The 22104-nt window shown below is 43.5% G+C and overlaps 1 protein-coding gene across 1 annotated transcript in view; it reads right to left on the reverse strand.

Moving 5' to 3' along the window:
- The window catches only part of ACBD6 (acyl-CoA binding domain containing 6), a 92088-nt gene that overhangs the window by 53348 nt on the left and 16636 nt on the right, over positions 1 to 22104 (reverse strand). Inside the window, exon 4 of the mRNA XM_009275913.1 lies at positions 10627 to 10709. Within this exon, the coding sequence (XP_009274188.1) occupies positions 10627 to 10709 (83 nt within the window). The remainder of the gene's footprint in view (positions 1 to 10626; positions 10710 to 22104) is intronic.

The following is a 22104-nucleotide window of genomic DNA, read 5'->3' on the forward strand; positions in this document are numbered from 1 at the left end:
ACAAAGGTTGTTTTTAACAATATTATGCCAGGGCAAAAGTCAGCTTACTCCTGTGAACTGGCACAGGAAGTCTATACAGTTAGCCAGCAAAAACCACGTTCAAGTCCTGGTATAAGCCACTGCAATCCCACAGAAGATAAAAGGCTAAAGCTGCTCTTCTCCCTGCTTTACAAACTTATAACAGCCACTCTGGGTCAGACCAAAGGCCCTTCCACTGCCATCCATCTCAGACAGTGGCCACTAAAGGTGGCTTGGAGAGAAAAAAGTGGAAGAAACAGGACACATGCAAAGCAATCTGTCCCCGGTTAGATCTTTCCAGCTTCAGAAACTCAGTGGCTTAAGGATTTCTGTAGCTAGAGGCTGCATCCAGATGAGCATATTTATCAGTCTTTTCCAGGACCTTTTTCCGCTCTATTCTGCTTTAACCCATTCATACTCTTGGCCTCTCTAAAGGAACAGCTCTACAACTTAGTATTCTGTGTGTGAAGGGGTCAACAGTGGGCAAGTACTTTATTTGGTGGCTTTAAAGCAGGTGCCTGACATTACTGGGCACTCTGGTAAGTAATTGTTCAGGGATTTGTGAAATCTTCAGTGTTTGTCTTGGAACCTGGTCACAGGGTTTGGTTGGTTTTATTTCTTTATTTACCAGCCTGCAAATGACCCCATTGCACTCCTTTTTGTATTGATGGCGTTAAGAAAAAGCTTGACAATGATCTCTGCTCAGAGCAGCAGGCTGGCGTATGCAGAAGGACCAGCACGTGTCTGTGCCAGGATGCCAGTGCGTGCTCGCTTAGGCCTGCTTGCAGGCAGAAAGATCAACAAGTTGTGGTGTCACAGGTGCTTGAGTTATAGCTATAGCTTCTTCTAGAGCTAAAAGCAGTACCCTGGCTTCAGACACCTCAAAACTTCTGTTCTTACCAGCCAAACAGAACCTCTAATGAAGCTAAGACATTTCACAGGTTCTTAAAACATTACAAAAGAGCTTTGTATGAGTGACTGGAGCTACAGTGCTTCATGGCAGTTAAAAAAGCAAATGTTAGGAATCTTTAGCAAAGGGACAGAGCAGAATGAAGACATTTTTATCTTGCTGTATAAATCTGCACTCATGTATCTAATGATGAATTACTGACTCCAGTATTGCTGAGAAAGTACAACTCTCCTACTGTCCATGCTGGTATGCCAGTGAAAAGTTACTTACTCCAACACAGATGATTTTTCTATGGAAAGGGGGCTACGCCGTACTAGCATGAAGCACCTTTACAATAATACCTTTAGGTACAGATATACTGATACAACTCTGTTCCTAGTGAGGAGTAAAGAAAAGACGTCATTGGTTTTCTAGAAGTAAGCCAGAAGTCCACATACTACCCTCTCTTTTTAGCTTCCAGATGAAAACTATGGCTCAAATGAACCCACCAGCGTTGCTATGGGACTTGGCAGCTTCACAAGAGTTAAACACAAAGTAGTTGCCTCTCATGACATCCCCAGTTTTCAATCACCTCAACTTAAGATAGTCTGGATGTTCAGCAGAACTCAGACCTGACAGCCTCAAAGGAAATTCCTCATGAAAGTGGGAGGATGCTGGAGCAGGTCAGACCCACTAGGGAGGTCGTTCTGCTGTGGGCCTTTTGGGCAGGAGAACAGCCTCTGCAATGCCACAGGGCAGTTTGAGAAGAACTGATTCCCTGGTGCTAAAAGGCAACAGTACTCCTCCCATTCATCTGCACTGCTCTTGAACCTTGCAGGCTGAAGAACGTCAGAGCAAGGAAAAGTAAAATCTAAACGTTATTTGCATTTGAGCAATGGGTTACAAGGAAAAGTGATGCTCTTTGACCTGTAGTCCCAACAAAAATGAAAATACCAATGTCACCAAGACCATGCCCTCTGCTCCCATCAGGACAGGAAGAGCTCTGTGACAACTTTGACTTCCAGTCTTATTATTACACACCTGGCTTACTAAGTTACACTCTGTTCTTCAGACCTCAAGCATTTTCCTTCCTCAGTGCCAGTAAAAGGTGGGGAAAAAAGTGCTGATATTCAGCTCCTGCAGTAAAGTGCTGCTTTCTCCAGAGAAGTCACTTCCTCTGACCTCTCTCTCATGTTGCTCCTTTAGTAACACCGTTCTGCACAACACCCCTATTCTTTGTACACAAGCAGTCCTTCCTCATAGCTGACCTGCACCTTTCTAGCAAAGAGCTGGGTGCTGCACAAGATTTCACGCTCCATGTATAGGCTTAGGGACATTACAGAAGTCTTCCAGTTTCTTAACTCTCATTTGCTGGAGGTCTTGTCTGTACACTACACAAGCTCCTGGGAAACAGATCACTGCATGCTTTAGAGGCAATTACTTTGAATTCTGGGGAAAAAAGAATCTCATGGTGAGATTAGAAAAGGCAAAAGCTTATATTGCTCGAGATGGAGCTTGACAGATTCATGATGGAGGTTATGAAACATGCCTGCCCCTACTAACAAAGGGCTGATTTGATATGCTGGGAAGTCCCTCCAGTCCTACCTTGTTAGTCCAACCTCTCAAACACACCCTTGGCTGCTGAAAGCAGCCTTTTGGGTGAAGCTGCTATTCAGACAACACTGTACAGTAACTTGGTTCCAGTAGCTTTTTCCCCATTGCACAGCCACACACACTTCATTTATTACAGATCACTTTCTTCTGTAACACCAAAGCAGAGCCCAGTCTCTCCTTGCTAGGGAAGTCCACAACCATCCTCAGTTACTCCTGGATGATTTTCCATGTCACAGCCACGAACTCAGGCTGTGCCCTCCGTCCCTGGCAGTGATGCCACCCAGTCAGCCCGGGTGCCAGCATTTCTGCATGCTGCAGAGCCTGGGCAGCTCAGTCATGGCTGCACCTCACACGGCAGCACCAGAGGTACCAGCAGAGCAGAAGGTACGTGGCAATGATAAAACAACCACGCTCCATGGGAAGCATGCTGCAGGGTCTGCACCAGCAGAGAAAAGGCACATTAATACTGACATAGCAAAACCAGGCAATCTTCCTACCACAGCCTCCAGACAAGACTTCTACAGTCTTTTCCCGAGGATATTATTGTCTGTAAGGAGGAAAATGACCCGACACAGCTATTTGGACACAATTTAGCTTTTCTGGAATAACCACCTCTGCAAATGCTCTATATAACCCCCTTCCAAAAAACCTCACTTTTCTTTTAGAAGTCTCCACAATGGAATTAATCTAGAATAGCAATTTCCCCACCTGAAGATAAGGTTTTGGGAAATTTCATCTTTCTACTCTGCATTTATTTCTCAAGCTTTAAACCATTCCTCTGCCCTTGATGCCCCCTTTAAAAAAAAATTAGCATATATTATCTCCAACTTTTCTACAAATATTAACAACGAGAAATGAGCCCTTTCCTGAATAGATTTGAGGGAAGTCCATACAGTTGTAACGAAGACATTTTACCTGCAAACAAAATAGTCATGTGAAGCTGTCTGCACTCCAGACATTTAAAACAATTTGCTCTAGTCGCATGCCAAAACTAGAAAGGGAAACTGAGAAAAGAGCTCAGAGGAGTTAAAACCAGATTTTTGGAGGGACCAATACTACGGAAAAAGCTCCACTTGAATGGTGTGAATGGAATAAAGACAGGTTACTGTTATTTGCTGACTTTGCATTCAAAACCACACAGGACAAATAAGAAACATAGCTTGAAAACCTTGCAACGCAGGTTTCCCCCCGGCTTTATTTCACATGTGTGTATGTGCACATACTGAATAATCCCTCCACTGCAGCAGCTACAAGAAAACAAAAAGGATGCAGCGTTTTTTATCAGACCAGTTCCTAGCAGGAATTTGCACTCCACATAAAACTGGTAAGAGTCAGCAGCAAGGCCCAGAAACTGGTAGAAACAGTCTGAAACCAGACAGAAGCACATCAGAAATACAAAAGTAAGCAACACTGCAAAGACATTGCTCAGATAATATTGGGGGGGAACCCATAGCATTTCTATCAGTATTTTCAGAAAATCTCAATTTAAGTAAAAATACAGCATTTGAGACATCTTCAGATGGGAAAGACCATGAAAACTCAACCTAATGGAGATGTGCACAATTATTTAAAACCTGTAGCTAAAAAGGAAGACTCAGATGCAGTTTTGTTGCCATGTCAAATTGTGTGATATACAAGCACCGGCTGTTTTTGTTGAGCTAAAAAGGAGTCTTCAAGTCAGCGACCACTTGACTGTCAGTACCAGCAGTGAATGTGTTTACATCTATTTCCTTTGGATGGCCAGAAGGGTTTCTCTTCTCCCTTGCCGACACATGTTCAACCCCCAAAGCTATTTTCTCCTGCTCTTCCCCATCCCCAGTAAGAGATGCTAACTCTGATTCAACGTTGAGCTGAAGCATATCTGTTGCCTGCAGGTAACACATGGGCAGCTTTTTCCATCCTTGAATAAAAGGATGTGGAAGGACTTAAGTCATCTCTTCCCAGGCTTGGAAGGCTTCACAAGCCTTCTTCATAAGCTGACCAAAACACATGTGTTGAGCCAACAGTTTTTAAAAAGCTCATGGAAAAGATCTGCTGCTGGTTCATCAGGCTTCACTTCCTTCTTACCTTGAGTGCTGTAAACCTCCTTGCTTTCTAAACAGCCACCGAGACTGCCATGAAAAAGGGCACAGAAGAGACTTGAAATTCAGATATTCTACTCCCTCACAGAAAGCACCCTCCAAGGTTTGCCCCGTCCCCCTTCCTCCCCCCCTCACAGGTTACCTCCAACACAAAGCTCTGGGCAGAGGGCTGCGATCGGGTGTTACTTTGGGCGTCCTATCCCCTCTTCCCGCGGCTGATCCAAGTCATGTCCCAGTGGACTTGCTGCGGAGCGGCCCTGGGTGCCGCTAACAGGTGGCTTTGCCCTTCTGCTTGGCACGGCGCTGCCGAGCGAGCGGGAGCGCAGCAGAGCGGAGCAGGCGGCGCGCAGGGAGCTGAGAGACACTCGCAACACTTACTGTTTATGTCAAGGCCCTCAGCCCCCAAGGGACCCATTTTCACATAATCTATAATTATCTCTTCGCTTTAATCGCCTCGTCACTTCTGAGGCTCTCCTGGGCACAGGAAGAGGAAAAGCTCATTAACTGAACCTTTTCTCCTCTCTCCAGCCACCCATAGCTTTTAATTGCTTGGTGTTGTTATTATCTATCAGTGCAACTGGGATCATTTTCATAAGAAAGGGTGGTGGGAGGGAGGGAGGCAGGAGTGGGTCCCTGAGGTATGCACCACAGACAAACCTTTGCTTTCTCAATTATTTATGCCAGCTGAGGTTTTACAAGCTGAATAAATCCATAACTCAAGTTTATTTTGAACCGGCAGGCTGTCCCGGGGGAAGTGTTGCCCACTTGCCGGCACACTCGCGTGCCGTCCTCCGAGAGCAGACGGGACATAGCGAGACATGTGTCATCCAATTCCCCACCTATCGCCACACTGCTGCACGCACTCTGGTAGATTAGCAGCAGCACCGGAGAGGAGGTAGCCGTGAAAACCCCACATAGGAGCCGCCAACGAAGGATGCGCTCTCCCAAAGGAAAGGCAGGCCTGAGCCAAGCCGCCCCTTTGCACAACAAAGCAAAGCCCCAAAGGTCACCGCTCTGGGGACAATAAAAAAGGGGGGGAAGCAATAAACTTGGCAATCATCTTGAAGTCAGAGACTTGCCCACTAAACATCACCAGAAGAGCATCCATTTCTAAATAACACTGACCTGAAAAAAACCCAAACCCCAGCTGCCTGGACCCGCAGGTGTTTTGTTTGAGACGTGCCACGGCTGAGCACGCCGCGGGCTGCTTGGGCTCCGCACAACCAGGAAAGCTCTTCCGCAGGGATTGCACAGCCCAGCATTTATGCAAGCAACAGACATCTGTGGCGCAGCCACCCAAACACATGCACAATACCAGCATGAGCCCGTAATTCCCAACATGGCAAGGATGCCGGCTCCCACATCTCCACAGCTTTGCTCTCATTTCCAGTGCCAGTGTTCCCGAAAGTGGGGCTGGAGGGAAAGAACAAAACCCCAACCATGCTCCAGCGCGCTGGGCTCGTCTCAAAAGCTGTTGCTGCTCCGAAGCGGCATCCTTGCAATGGATGCTGGAAGCAGCTCTTTAAAATTCAGCAGCCTTTGTGCCTGACCACACGCAGCGACCTCTGGTATTTTCTGCCAAAACAGTTCATTTGTCTCGCACAACAACTAATCAATTCCCGAGGCCATCCATCACGGGGGCTCGCGCGAGCCGGCCCGGCAGTGGGGCCAGATGGCAGCTGCGTTAGTGGGATTAATACAATTCTGATAGATTACACGACATCAGGCAGGCTCCTGAATATGAGGGGTGCCCGCTCCGCACCCCGATCCTAAATGGAACCCCACTCACGACTGGGGCCGCTCCCAAGCATTACGGGAAAGGGTGGAAGTTTCTACCAGGAAAGGGCTTCTTCACCATCCCTCGGGATGGCAGAAGTGTAAAGCATAGCTCAGGGAGGCCTCTGTGCTGACCGGCAGATGTCATTCCCATCCTGGCATGCCGAGGCCGTGTGGAAGCAGCCCATGCAGAGTGCAGGAGGGCTCCTCCAGTGGAAGTGGAAAGGGACACGGTCATTTGACAACATTGTTTTGCATTCTCCATGTGCCAAGTCAATGCTTTCGTTTGCTGGAAACACTTATAAACTGCCTCCCCCTCGTCCCCACTTCAAAAAAATATTGAAAAATAACTTTAAAGTTGAATTTCCAATGCTACGGTATTTTTGGCATCTCCCTCAGTTTGTGTCTTAGATTAGATTTATATTGGTGACACATCAGTCAACCTCATCTCACTGCTCATTTCCCAGGTTTGCGAAACTGTAATTACAGCTATTTGATCATGAAAGAGCTCAACTACTACTGCTTTTGTTCTGGTAATAAGACCAGAAAAGAGACATAAAGCTTTATGTAGCAGTAAAAAAACCCCACCACTATACCCAGCCTGAAATCACAGATAATTTCTAAATCCTTCCTTCCAGGGGAACCTCCAAGTCCCATCATCAGTCACCAGCACACGCTATTTTTATGTAATGCCCAAAGTGAGATAAGTGATTTGCAGAGAAACACAGAGGCAGAGCACTATGCTAATACATTCTGCAACTGCTCCCCATTAGTCACTGGGGGTACTTGAGCTCTTTATTGCCAGGGTTTATTAACAACTCCTAATTGATGACCAGTGCCCAGCACCCCAAAGTAAATAACTGCTATGCCTCATTAGCTCAAGAGACCTTCTCCTGATTTGAGGATTGATCTATGAACACACAAATTGCACTGATTTAACTGAATCTCTTTCTAAATTGATTTAATTAGATCAGTATAACCTGTTTCTATGGATGCTTTTGAATTTATTTGAAATCAGTGCAACGTACTTCTGTGAGCCAGACTGGCCATTTTTGTCTTGTTTTCAAAGCAGAAACATTTGAGATAATTAGTGATAAGGCAAAATCAGCCCTGGCACCATCCCAGTTCCTCCACCTTCTGATCCACCTGACTTTAAGGTAGGGTATGGTAACTCCACTTTGTCCAACATTTTCAGATTTGCACTCTAAAACCCAAGCATTTCGTTCCACAAAAGAAATGTAAGCATTATTTATGCATAATTTTAGACACTCACCTTGAAAGCAATGGCATTGCTGCTTTGCTTGGTAATTTACTGCTGATGGTAAACTAGTGGTTTACACGGAAAAACAAGATCTCTCATCTTCCTATTACATAGCAGCAGCTTGGAGGAGGTTAATCATTTGTTAAACTGTTCAAAAGCTTCTGGTAAGAATAAAATAAGTAAACCTGCTTAGGTGAACCTTCAAAACTCAGCACTTGCATTCTTGTCTACCTCCTCGTACAAGGTGAGGTTGTGAAGATGTCGGGCTCCAGATTAATTAGACAGCCTTTTCCTGCCTTTGCATCAGCTGCATCCTAAAAGGCATACGGTAGGCTGTGTTTGGCAGAGTAATGCTGGCTGAGAAATTGCTTTCAGCAGTCTGTCAGAACCCAGGGCTGATGAGGACTCGAGTTTTAGTTTTTAGTACACAAAATAAGATTTTTCTTGCTTATTCTGGGCGTCCTTAATATGATCCTGTAACTAGAAAATATTTATCCTATCAACAGCCCCGGGAAACAGAGACTAAAGTGGTTTGATTCATATTCCAAATTTGTAAGCTTGTTGTAAAGCTTCAGTAAGGCCCACCATAGACAACTGAGTCAATAAAATAGTCTGCATCAAAGTTTCTTTTCTCAGATCTTAGGTTTCAAGGTAGCATACACATACATGCTGAACTTTCAGCATGGGACTTACCCGTAACTATCAATGTGTTTATGCTGGCTCAAGCTATTAAGTTTCCTTTCCCTTTAAACATTTTCACTTTCTTCCTCTACAGAAAATGCCTTATTTTCTTAAGACTACATTCTATTTACAAATGCACTGCAGTATTACTGCATGCTAACCTTATGTTCTTGTAAGTAACCACTCAGCCTCAGAAAAGTCACTCTTCTCAGCTGAGTGGTATTACTATCAAACCAATTCACTCCATGCGCTCGATAAACTCGGATGCCAAATTGAACATCTAGAGCCATCCTTCTTTGGCTAATCTGCTTGCACAGATTTTGTACCAGTGCAATTTTGCTGCTTAGGGCTATGCTTTTACTATTATAATTATCACCATTAGAGATATGCCTATACTTACACACATTTATTCCCTGTTCTAGTAAAAGAATGAACAGTAGACAAAAGCCATAATACATGGGCAACTGCAGGGAGAAAGTTGAAACTGTACAACCTGCGTGTGGGTGAGATTATCATGACACTTGCTCACTTCCTATCTTGCAACTGAAGACATTGATGCCTGTGAGCCAAGCTGTGCTAATGGACCACGTGAGTTTCCATTCTGCCAGCAGTCAGGAGACTTCATTTAACTCACTTTCAGTAGAATTCCAGCTGTGTCAGAGACTACCTCTGCTTACAGCCTCATTTTGTAAGGACTACAGATATGCTATAATAAACATACAGCACATATGTTCCTCATGTTATGTTTGGAAAAAATGTATTCGGAGCTGTACTCATCTTCAAGTCCTGCACAAGTCATGTTCTCATGGAAATAAAAACAAAAATATGACAAGAAGATTTAGACTAGTCAAGCCAACCAGAGCAAACTCTGTTTTCCTGTATATTGGGCTGTATTTCATATCCAAGAAGGGGCACAGGCAGTACTTGGGATAGCCAAGACTCTGAAAGCACTGTAGGACTAAGCATAGCTCATACTTAGCACCCAACACTGGGCAGCACTGATATGTTCCACTCCTAAAAGAAGAGCTTGAACAGGATTTAAACCACAAGGTCAAACTATGAGATCAAGGATGTCGGCTGACACCTACATAGACAGAGCAGGGAAGAAAAAGGAGCTTGCTGCTAGCAGAAGTGCTATTCCTCAAACAGTGTGTTAAACCAAGGTCATACCTGACCACCTCTGGTCAAGGTCCAGGGGCAAGTTAAGATGTGTTGGCTCCCCATGTGAGGCAGAGAAGGCTACTCCTGGCCAACTGTTCCATCTTGCTAAAAAGCTGATTGCAACACCAAGGGAAGTGCCCGCACTACTGCCGAGCACAAAACTGCCACCCTATTTGCTTACACAGAACAGCCATATCAATTTCTACCTGAGCTCCTTGCAAAGGGTTTGGAGCCACCTGCTCAAGATTTATTTTTCATTAGTTTGTGACAAGTCGTCAAAGAAATGCTGTGTTAGAGTTTTAACACTTTGGGAAAGTTCTCAGCGAGCTTGGGAGGCTGTGCGTAGAGAAATCAGTGTTTATCTTTTAATTTCCTGGGACTAAAATGATGCAAGACATTCAACAAAACAAATGGGATCACATACACATAAATGGGTGACTACAACATGAGAGCAAACACTGCTCAGAAATTTAGTCTTCTCTGACTGTTCATTTTAACTAAAAATACGATGCTGTATTCTGAAAGATCCTCCAGGCAATCATTTAGGTATTGGAGTTAATATTATACCCATGATTAGTAGTCTGGAACAGTAAAAAAACAACCAAACAAAAACACCCAGCTGTCCTTTTTCGGTAGCTAATGTCACTTACTACTTGCACCTTGACAGTTTTTAAATAGCAGCCATTCTAGTTCAGTAAATGCATTTCTGCTATGCTGGCTGCAGTAACTAGAAAAAATTAATTTGATGTAAGGTACAAACTCTCCCTGAAGGCAAACATTGTCCAACATTAAAACCTTCATTGAACAATCCTTAATGAATGTATTGGTAAAGAAATAACTATTTGAAAAAGGTAGTGTCTGAATAGTTTTCTATTAAAAATATCCAACATTACCTTTTTTTAGCCATATAACTGAAAAATGAGAAGCCCTGCCCTTCTCCCACATCTTGTGCTAGGGAAAGGTTACTACCTGGCAATGATACAGGCAGTTATTGATTTAAATGATTATGGACCTGAAAAGTTCTTTCCTGTCATTTATTATCCTGTTGTAGTTGCCACCACACTTGTGCAATATCAAAAAAAAAAGCTTAACAAAATGACATTAAAAAATACTGTTTTTAACTGAAGTCCAGCGCAGATAATCACCTGATTGTTTCTTCTTGATATAATGAGCTGACAACTGGGCCTCCAAATGCAGTTTTGCTTTCTTTTCCCCTCTTCTCTGTCGTCTGAAAGAAAAAGAAAGATTGGTCCAGCATCCTGGCTCCCATCCAGTTCCAGCCTGTGCCACCCCTCCGCCGTCTCCCACCCCCTCCCCTGCCCCAGAGATGGGAACAGCCCTCTGGAAGCCTCATCTTCATGGCGGACAGTACCCCACAACCCTACTCGATCCAGAACAGCTGGGTGGATCTCTCGGCAAACCGGATCAATGCTCCTCTGAAGGTGGCCCAGAAGGGTCACCCGAAAGGCAGGCTTGGCAGCCTCGCTGTCCTGCTCACGAGCCAAAGCGTTGCCTCCGCAGCACTCCCAACCATGGCCCCTTAGGACCCAAAAGCCGAGCCTCTGTGAGGTAGCATAATGTTATGTTACTAGATTGCAAGGCTTGCCTTTATAAATCTATTTAATATAGATTTAAAATTAAATTTTATAATGGGCAGCATTTCCAAATGATTTACTCCCAGGAACTCTAGGATTCTGAATGATTCCCACCATAATAGAAATGAACAATTAGAATAATGATTGATCGATACGGAGCCTCAGGCCTACCTTTTCAAAAAAACATCCTGCAGCATGGGATCTTCAATTGGCTGACTTTACATTGATGCCAGACTTTCAGAAAGGGCTAAGTGCCTGCTGTCTGAAAGCCTGACCCTATTAGGGGGTGCAGGGCACCAGAAACCCTAACTCTTCTAGGGCGTCTAGTATCTCAGTCTTCAGGTAAGCAGTGAAAACTGGTTTGCAATTCGCAGCAGTAACTCCTTATAAAACCAGCCCATTAATTGCAATGTGCTGTTGTCTGTGGACAGTCCTGTGGCTTTCCATGATGAGAGATTATCACACCCAGGGTGAATAAAATCAGAAGCAAAGGGAAAGCCGTCCCAACCTCTAGCAGTCTCTCAGAAGCTGCAACACACTGCTGATTACACCAAAAAGCGTCGCTGTCTCATCAGAATTCTACCTAGAAGGATGTTGATTTTTTTGTTTTTAATAAAACATGCTTACATTTGTTTTTCTTCCTGCTCCCTAGGTTTCTTTTGTTTTAAATCAATTTACTGTTTCCCCATAATACATTTACTTTTACATTCTGCCCAGTTCTACCTTTCAGCTCTCCTGTACCAGCCCAAAGCTGTAATATTTGGGTTTGCAGATATCACAGACATACTTCTTTATAAGAAAAAAATGGAAACAAAATTGGCTTTGAAAACTATTCTATGGCAAGTAGGCTTTCTCTAATTTAGAGTAAAAGGTGACATGAAGTTCTCCTTTCCTGAAGGCAAAGGGCTTCAGGGTCTTTACAGTGCAATGCCCCTCTTAAAAAATTATTTAGCAGAGAACCTTACTGTCCATCAATTATTTCCACACCACTTATAAAGAAAATTAATTTCAGATCATCTGCTAGTACATGCAAGAGTAGCTCTCCTGTACCAGCCCAAAGCTGTAATATTTGGGTTTGCAGATATCACAGACATACTTCTTTATAAGAAAAAAATGGAAACAAAATTGGCTTTGAAAACTATTCTATGGCAAGTAGGCTTTCTCTAATTTAGAGTAAAAGGTGACATGAAGTTCTCCTTTCCTGAAGGCAAAGGGCTTCAGGGTCTTTACAGTGCAATGCCCCTCTTAAAAAATTATTTAGCAGAGAACCTTACTGTCCATCAATTATTTCCACACCACTTATAAAGAAAATTAATTTCAGATCATCTGCTAGTACATGCAAGAGTTATTTCTATAAAATGAAGCTATACTCACTGCTAGTCTATCATCTTTGATATTGAGGGACACTGGTCATTCAACCAGTATCAGAAACTACAAAAAAATTTTAATCCATATTCTTTCATCTCTTTCCACTATAGTTTTTGGTTGTTGCTTTTTTTCAAAGTCAGAAACAACACTTGAGAAAATACATTTCTTCCTTCTGTAGGCAGAAATTGTAAAAAAGGTTTCTTGGATTAAGTTCACCATCTTTGCACTTCCAATGCATTTCTCCCAAAGATTAATCATGTTGATCGAGTACACATAAGGTCATCAGGAAACTTAGCGATAAAGGCTTTCCCAAAAATGCTCAGGCAAAAACTTCTCCGGCTTTTAATCCATATACAGGTTACTTTGTCCAAGTAGCTTTTATCTCATCTCTTTCACACTGAAAAAGGTAACTCAGTATTCAATTTATGAATGTTGAACTAAGCTTATTCCATCACAATCCCCAATATGTAGAACAAGTTTATGAAAAGCGTACAGGAAAAGTCTTGTCTATCCTTTCAGGATTTAATGTGTGCCCCTACTCTGCAAAGCCATGAAAGACAGCATCATGGCTCCACCATTCATCACCACCGGACTTCCCGAGGGGAGTATGTTCAGGCTACAAGGAATGCTTCTTCCCAAAAACATTAACTCTGCCTCGATGCAGATACAAACTGGTTTCTTTCCAGCCACCCTTGACAACTTGCCTATACCATGAGCTCACCTGCCCACTACCCAGCCTGCCAGGTACTCGCACGCAGTATCTGAGCATGACATACCAAACTGGGTAATGAAAGGGGTGGGACAGAAGCAGTTTCTCCTTCCAAACCACGTTACAGCTATCATACTACCAGGAACGAGTATTTTTATTTGTCACTCATACTGGCTGAAGGGATCAGTAATGTGCAGATGCACTTTCCTTCTTAAATGTCCCCTTTCCTATGGCAGAAAAGGGCTTTTAGGGCTGGAAAGATAAAGGAAACACTACATATACACAGATAATGACCAGTGAGTTTAAAGTCACATTAGCTTGCAAACCATAATGAAATTAAAAACTGACACTGCACATTCCCTCTCTCCTCCTTTAAAAAAAAGGCACTAATAATTAACTATGAGGCTCTCAATAAGCCAGCTCAATTTCTTTCACTGCTGGCAGCCCTGTCCAAAAGCACTACAGATACACATGTAACTAATGATAGTTAAGAAATAACATGATCCCAGGCTCCCATCATTTGCAGCCTGAATCGGAGAGAGATGACCGCAGCATTATCCGCAGTCAGGACCATGTAAGAGAGATGCTGTAGAAAAGGCAAAATTACTGTGGGCTCCATAAGTGTGAGGGGGTTGCCCTCAAACTGCCAGTTAAAACTGTGGGAATAAAGGGGAATTTGTGACAGCACGGGAAGAAACCTTGGAGGATTGCACTCAAATGCCAAAGCATAGGCAGTGGCACGTAAGAGATCTGGGAAGAAATGATAAAGAAGTGTAAGAGATGCCTTAAGAGGCACTGAAATTTCTCATGTTTTCCCCTAATTCTTGCCCATTGATTCTTTGTTGCCCGTGTACAATTAAGGCTGATATCAAAGTCACTATTACTCTTGACAGTTAACTGTGGTAGGTGGATCTGGTTGACCAAAGCTAGCATAAATAATGGGCAAATATGTGCTTCAGTATGCAGCATACGTACTCATTAAGAGACATTTTCAACTCCCCTGACTCCTGATGTGCTCATGGACTGGCGCAGGGAACTCCACTAAGCTCAGAACTATCCTTCTCAAATGTCACCAGGAATGCCAGAAGAAAAGCCGCACTCCTCCCGGAACAGACAGCAGAGCATCCTCATCCCTGCCTCGGTGCACTGTGTTTGTCAATAAAAGACCAGCTCGATTCAAGGTACAATCGCATCTCGACTGGCTGTCACTGACAATGCTGCTCCAGACGGCCTCAAAGCCTGACAACCACTTTCTGAACAAAATGGAAATACAGGGACTAATATTTGCTAACATCATTAATTCATTTTTTTTCTCCACTCCCCCTTCTTCCTTTATCCACGATGTCAAGATGTATACTTTTAAATTGTTGTCAGCCATAAAACAGACGTCGTGTCCCAGTTCAGAGGTTAACATATAATGACAGACACATTAAAAAACCCTGTCTAATGCCTCACTGAAAATTTCAACTCCATCTTCTCTTCAACGAGACAGTACCTCAAACTCACTTATAAGCTTTAACAACATTAAAGTCTAATTGTGATTGAAAAATAAAGGAGAAAGAAGATAGTTTTATCATACTAAGCATTATGGAAACGAAAAACAATTAGAGACAAACATTTTCTTTGTGAGGGTTTGAGTTCACCTTCTGTTTTGGTCTTAAAAGTCTCCCATGATCACAGCATCATCCATTTCTCCTCTTGCATTTTTGGAGAGCAAGATAAGAATTATCATGTAAGAGGAAGAACGGTAGTTTCTTGTCGGGGATTGGTTTGGTGGGCTGAGCTCTTGCTATATCCCTGAAGACAGGACAGGGATTTACTATTTTTCATCTCCAAGCCCAAGCTTTGTTCCAATCTACACAAAACAGCCTACAACAGATTTTATAAGATGGTACTTCCAAGGGCCCTTCCAATGACTCACCTCAAACTCATGTGCCAGAACTCGTTACAGAGATGCAAGTGAACTTACCATTGGTGATTAGCTGGGACTGAACTGGACCAAACGGTACACAGCTATTTTATATGTAGGGCAAAGGACTCATGAATCTGACAGAAGGAAAGGTACAGAGAAGTCCTACAAAGATACTACAAAACAGCAGGAATAGCACAAGTTTCAGTAAAGCTTTTAAAAAAACCCAAAACCCACAACATAACTTGGAGTTAACAGAAGAGCTAGATCCTAGGCATGGGTTAAATGTAGGGCATTCCAATTTTATCCAGAGCAAAATGAGAACTCTGCCTGGCTAGTTTTGCATGTCTCGACACCCAGCACACCCAGCAGCAACAGCTGTTTGGCAAGGCACGTGGCTGTGTTGCACAGCACATCTATCACCCCCCCAATTCCCTCACATCTCACTCCGGCTGTTCTCCACACCCAAAACCTTTAAGTAGCTTCACATAAATATATATTTAAAAAAAAGAGAAAGCCATTAGCAAAAAGGTTAATCTCATCAAAATACTGATCTTCGAAGTTACACTGGCTAATGCCTTAAAACGGTCAAGACTTAAGTTCATCATCATCACGCATCTTGGAAACAGAAAAGTGAGACAACTTAAGTGAGAGCTACGCATCAGGATCTCACACCCGAGCCACCGCAGTGCATGGAATAAGTTCTCAGGTTATGTCCAGAGGCTACTTATTGTATTATTTTTCTCTTCCTCTGAGCCTGATGCAACTTGAGTCAGAGTAGCAGCTGTATCCGGCTTTATGGGATGGAGACAAGAACTACTCCCAACAAAATTACTACAATCAAAACTTCTGAAGTGTTTCCACAGCAGCAAATACATAGTGCAGATTCCAATCTGCATTTGTTCTGCATAATACACCTTCCTACAGCTCACCCGTTCCTCCAGCTGCAGGTGTCTGCATGGCACGCTCCCTGGCTTCCCTGCATGGCCCTGCGTAGAACCCAGCGCTGGGGCCAGGGACGCATGTTACCTTGCTCCGTACCAGTTTGCAGAAAGGTGCATACACAGCAGCATAACAGTGAAACGCCCTGCTCAACAAGAACGTGGCAGCCTTCAGCAGCTACCAAAGCAGCAACCAAAATCTGCCTTGGCCTCGCAGCGTGCCTGCAGGGCTTTGGGGTGCAACTGAGGGTCCTGAGCCACTGAGCCTGGAGGAGCTGCAAGTGCTGGGTGTTGACAGAGCTCTGCTTGGCAGGGGCAGGAGAAACCCTCGCCCACATCCCAGTGCCCCAAATTACACCTGGGAGGTGATCAGCAACTCCAGTCTCAGCTGCCATGACAGGACAGGCCATGTCCTGTAACCCTGTCAAGCTCACATGAAGGTACAAGTAAATCCCTGAAGTGTGCTGATTGAATTGTAATTAAGCTGGTATAGTCTCAGGTGACAAGTTTTACAGAAGACACTTCACAGAGTTAACCCAACAGTAGACCTCAAGGCCTGCTTTGCTAGCCACCATGTCCCCTTAATGCTCTGGATTAACATTTCTGGACACAATTTGAGGAGTGAGGATTATTAGGGAGGCAACAAGAAAACGTAAACTCTCCTAAAGTTTCAGACACTCGCCCCCCTCCTCTCCCTCTATGCCACGGCCTGGCCATCCCCCTGGGAAGGGAACTTGGGCAGACACTAATTGTATTTGACAGCAGCAATTACACACAAGGCTGGAGATTGGAGGCTCGTTAATTGTGTGTGCCATAATTGCTGCCGTCTTTTCCTTCCCTAGTTAAGGCCAGTGCCAGGAGAGCCAGGGGAGGAGGGTGCACTCCACCCCAAATGCAGGTGGTCCGAAGATGAGAGCCCTTGGACAAGGAAGAGATGTCCCCTCTCCCCCAACACCGCGGGAGGCTCCTGACCCGGTAACAATGCAGGAGGGTCCTCCGGCAGGGTGGCTAATGAAGCATGAAATGAGGACAAACAATGTCCTCTTCCAAAGGTATTTTCCACCTGTATCTTTCTGACTTTACAGCTCAGCTGAACTTCATGCTGCCTGCAGCAGGAGGGAAGGTAAATATTAACCCTTCAGAGGCAATGCTACTAAAGAAAAAATAATTTTACCATCTATAAAATTAGGCGCTGTATTAAACACTTGAACAGCATTAAAAATCCTCCCTTCCCCACTAAAATGTATGAGCTCAGCATTTCTCACCACTCTTTACAGACTAGCAGAGCCCAGTTATAGCCAAACAAGATAAAAATACACCCCAGCTGAGGGCAGCCTCCCTGTTGGACTCTGCTGCAAAGCCACCTTTCATGAACAGCTGCTATACCCTCCACACCAGCCATATTAATGGCCATCATAAACAGACTATTTTAATATTCCTCTCTCAACAATCCTTCTTGGCTCCCAGCAGCAGCTCAGCAAGAGTGTGCACATGACTCAGCACCTGGAGCATTTTCAAGAGATCACCGAGGATCTGTACAATTTGAGCAAACTGTCCTATAAAAAAAGGCAGTATGCTCCGCAGGATAGTCGGGTTTTTGTTGGGGTTTTTTTGTTTGTTTTAAATATTGTAGAGAGTTTAGTTAATATTCCATTAATGGCTACATAAAAAAAAGTTTTCTGGTTCTTTTAATATCTCATCACAGAATTTCCTCTTATAAACATGATCTAAGACAGGGAAAATATTTTCCAGATTATATTAAAAAACCCCAAACATACTATAATTAATGTGATTGTGCTGCATAGTTAAACAGTGCTGTGATCAAAAACAAGGCCTTGCAGATTACTCATTTAACCTATAATGAGTTAATAACTGCATCATAATCACAGCTGGAAATCAGTAGTAAAGACAGTCAGGGGAGGGGAAATAAATGTAAAATGCTTAATGTAATTTTGAGCAAGTCTTATGCTTGCTAGTAGCTGTGATTTCATGATTCACTGTATAAATTTTAACATATGCATGGACTGAAATAATATGCTCAATTAATAACCTAATGCAGTGCTTTCCAACAGTTTTTGATTTGTGGAGCTTTTTTTTTTTAAAATGGAAAAAAAATTTGTAGGTGGCAACACAATGTTGACAGCAGGCTCTCCTTTCCTCATCTTCTTTTTGTGGAGGCTGCAGTAACTTGCAGATTCCCAATATCTGCAGATCAAAGGGTGAAACGAGTGGCCTGTTTGAACCCTTCCAGCATGAGACACTGCAGAAACCAGGCACTTTCATAAGGGGAACACAGACCATTGTATCGTCAGTCCTGGAAGCAATCAATCACTTCTGTCACACCTCCCATATGAAAATCCACAAATGCCCAGGCAGAGGGGACCAAGCTATACATAAAAACACATCCTGTACTGTAATTGTAATTCATTTATAGATTTACATGGACATTCGTACAGGCAAGAAACATTCTGAGCCAAACTGGAAATACAGAACAGCTGCATAGCTTGGGATGAAACACATGCTCTGAAGCTTGAAAGCTGAAGGCAACCCTAACTTTTGAGATATAAAGCAGTGATAGGACATCAGCACCCACACCCAGGCTGCCTGCTGAAGTATTCATCCTCTAGTTTCTGGAGCAACATTGGACCAGACAGCATCACAGCAGTGGCAGAGGCCAATTTCGCCATTCGCAAAAGGAACAGCTCCAAGACTGCTTTGCTTGACCAGCACCACTGAAATTTGTTTCCTCCAACAGATCTGGGTCATGATGGCAGAGGGTGGATTTATGAGCTCTGCAGACAGAGAAATGGCAGAATGAAGAGATCTTCATTGGTCCCTGTCCCTACAGACTCAGGCAAAGGAAGGATCAGAGCATATCAGCAGGAACAGAAGGTTTCTGAAGTTATGAAGTGTAACCCTTCACAGGCTCAGCCAGAAGGATGCAGCAGGATCTGGAGGCAGCTGCCTGCTGAACAGCCTTCAGTGCTGTGCACTGATGCCGTGTCTGAGCCTTTACATGCCTTTGTGCTGGTTAGTTCACCTCAAAATACTTACAGGATGCTCTAGAGACATTTAAGGAGTGCCATCTTTTCTTACAATAGGAGTAATTGGGTACAATAGTGCCGAAGTATCTAAGTACTAGACAATACATGCTCTTTTAAAGGATAACTCTTTTTCCCCTAAGACAAATAGCATTTACAAGACATTAACCAATGTGTTAGCTAACATCCAAACAAAATCTTAATCTCCAGTAATTACACTCAATACCTCCTTGTTACTTTGTGTAAAGAGCAAACTAAACATAACCACTTAACCTTTTTCTAACCTGAAAAGCTGTATTTTCACTAAAGAAACCGCTTAATTATTCTATAGCTTATGTTATACACAAAACAATTGCAGCTATTTTCTTCTAACTAAAAGCATATGCTATTTTTAATTATCACATTCTCTTTTTAAACCAGCCTTTACATAGCCATGTGAAGCAGCAGGGTACATGAACCCTTCCTGTGGCTGAATACCATCAAGTAAATATCTAGAACTCCACACCTAAAAATCGAGGCATTACATACTCCACAGTTAGGGAAACATGTAATTTCCACCCAAGTTGCTATATTTTTTTTAACAGCCTCTGACACAGCAAGTTGAAAGTTCTGCAGCAGCTTCAATTACTTTGAAAAATTAGATTTTTTTAATTAGAGGTTACACCCTTCCCCATTTAAAACAGTCAAGCAGCTCACACAGCCTGGTGGGTTGCCAGCCAAAATAGGAGCAAGAGTTTGAAGAGAGGCAGACACGAGCTCCTGAGTGAGCCACAGAGCAAGCCAAAGCCCACCTCCCAAATGCTCACCTCATGCCACATGCAGAGGAGACTGTCCCTTCTCCTCCCAACCTCACTCACCACCTCACTTTGCTATCCAGGGCGACAGGACTTGGGTGCATTAAATCAGGCTCTTCTAGGTTTCTGGGCACACCAGGAAAATACTGAGGTCCAGGGATGTCAGAGAGGCTCCCCACTGCTTGGGAAGTGACCTGGCCAGCAGGAAGCTACGACTGAGAGGAGAAAGCACCTCTTACCCTCCTGGTCCTCCCCATCTCCCCTTCCAGCTTCCTATTTGGTTTTCCTCCCCTTCCAAACCTCCTGTTACATCAGGCTGACATTCAGCCTGCTCCGCTTTCTGCTTCTGCCCCAAGCTCCCAACTGCATCTCACTGCCTGCTTACCTTCCCTACCCCTACAGCTGGTGACAGCATCCTGCTTGGTTCAACACCTTGCCTCTGTCAGCCCACGCTGCAACCTTCCCAGACCCCAATTTTGTAATGTTGCCTGGCGCTACCGAAAGCTTCATTTTCCAACTTGTTTTAGCCAGTGGAGTTTCAGTACAGAAATGAACCTAACAGGAAAGTTTTGATTGCTGGTAGAGTCACTTCTCATGCCACAACACTGCTCCTTTCAGCTTCCAGCCTCACATAACTGCTTCATGAAAACAAGCTTTTCAATACTTTTGTTATCCACATTTTTGTTGCTGGGGAGAAGCAGCATTGCTGCTAAAATCTGCAACAAATAAAAACCACGCATGGCATTTAAAACCCTTCCTTGCCTTGCCAGAAACTGCCACCTCAAGGCAGAAATGGCAGAGGGTAATACCTGTTTGCATCTCAGCCACTTCAGCTTGTGGTCTGACATCTTAACAAATTCAACCTTGCCATCTCAATATAAGCCAAGATCTTGGGCTCCTTCTGGAAGCATCAGCACCTATCCATTTTCTGTCAACTCAGCCATAGCAGCAACAACCTTCAGCAGAGGATCAGCAGCAACTTAAACCTGACTTGGTGGTCCTTCTCTGACATTGAGATGCTTTCTCAGCTAGGAGAGCACTTGCTCAAGTGAAGTTTTAAGATCCCAGAGCACAGCTGTGTCCCATGCCTCCAATCCCACAGCTGCAGGATCACAGAATAACCAGGTGCTGTGGGACTGCTACCTGTGCACTACAGCCATACAGCAAAACCTGTTACTTCTGGACATCTATTAAGGGGGAAAGAAAAAAGCAACCAGGTCCCTGCTGCACAGAAAGTTACACAGTAAAGTACCTTGCCTCATTCTGTTACATCTTGTCATCATCAAATGCCAGCAGTTTGATACACATATATTTTAATTTATTTGATTTTTTTTTTCAGTTGCCTCTGGTATATCTGGCTAGCATGCAGTGTTTTAATCCATCAGTAAGCCAGGAATCATGATGCTGGGATGCCACACACATCACTATGCTGCAGCAGCAGACTCAGCATCAGCAAGGCAGAGCTACATCTCTAATTATTCTTTTTTCTGAATACATTCCAGATAGTACAAGATATTTTTTTGAATTAGTGCAAGATGATGAAAATTAATTCACTGAGATATTCAAAAGGAAAAATATTTCATCTTTGCTTAAATGTTTAACCAAAATCACTGCATTGGTAGCCAAAAATGACGAGCCCCCCAATTTCTTGCTTGCAATTCCAGAAAACAACTACTGTTACATTCAAGTAGCTACGAGAGAATGTATTATACTGCCCACAGTACACTAACAAACAGTGCATCAGTACTGCTGGATCTGAGCTGGAAAAATAGGGGCTAACATCGTTACAAGCAAAAGTTAGCCCTTGCAGGGCTAGTAAAATTGCATATTTAACATACAGTATGTTTTTAGCCAGACCAGGCAGCTTAAAAGGAGGGAGAGAGAAGTATAAATCCTTGTCATGATAATTCTTTACTTTGAAGAAGCTTAGGAACATAGAAACATGGGCAACCTCTGTACAGGATTCCAGGTGCAGCTTTCAATACACAACTGTTTGCATTGCTGGTTTGCTTTCTAAACTTCAACCTTTCTAAAATACAGGCTTGCATCTTGGCACTGTTGTATTTCAATCAATCGCTTGAACGAGGACTGCGATGTCATAAATAAAAGGAGCTGAGACCATAAATTTCTGCGGAGATGTAAAATCAAAGAACAATCCAACAGACTCCCAGGGGGTGGGAGGCTGACACGTATTCCAGCTGTTTATATTTCCACTATGAGACACTTCTTCATTTTAACTTTTTCACTTCTGCATAGCTTGCCAGAA

Source organism: Aptenodytes forsteri, unplaced genomic scaffold (assembly GCF_000699145.1).
Source record: "Aptenodytes forsteri isolate BGI_AS27 unplaced genomic scaffold, ASM69914v1 Scaffold289, whole genome shotgun sequence".
In the NCBI taxonomy this organism is placed as follows: domain Eukaryota; kingdom Metazoa; phylum Chordata; class Aves; order Sphenisciformes; family Spheniscidae; genus Aptenodytes; species Aptenodytes forsteri.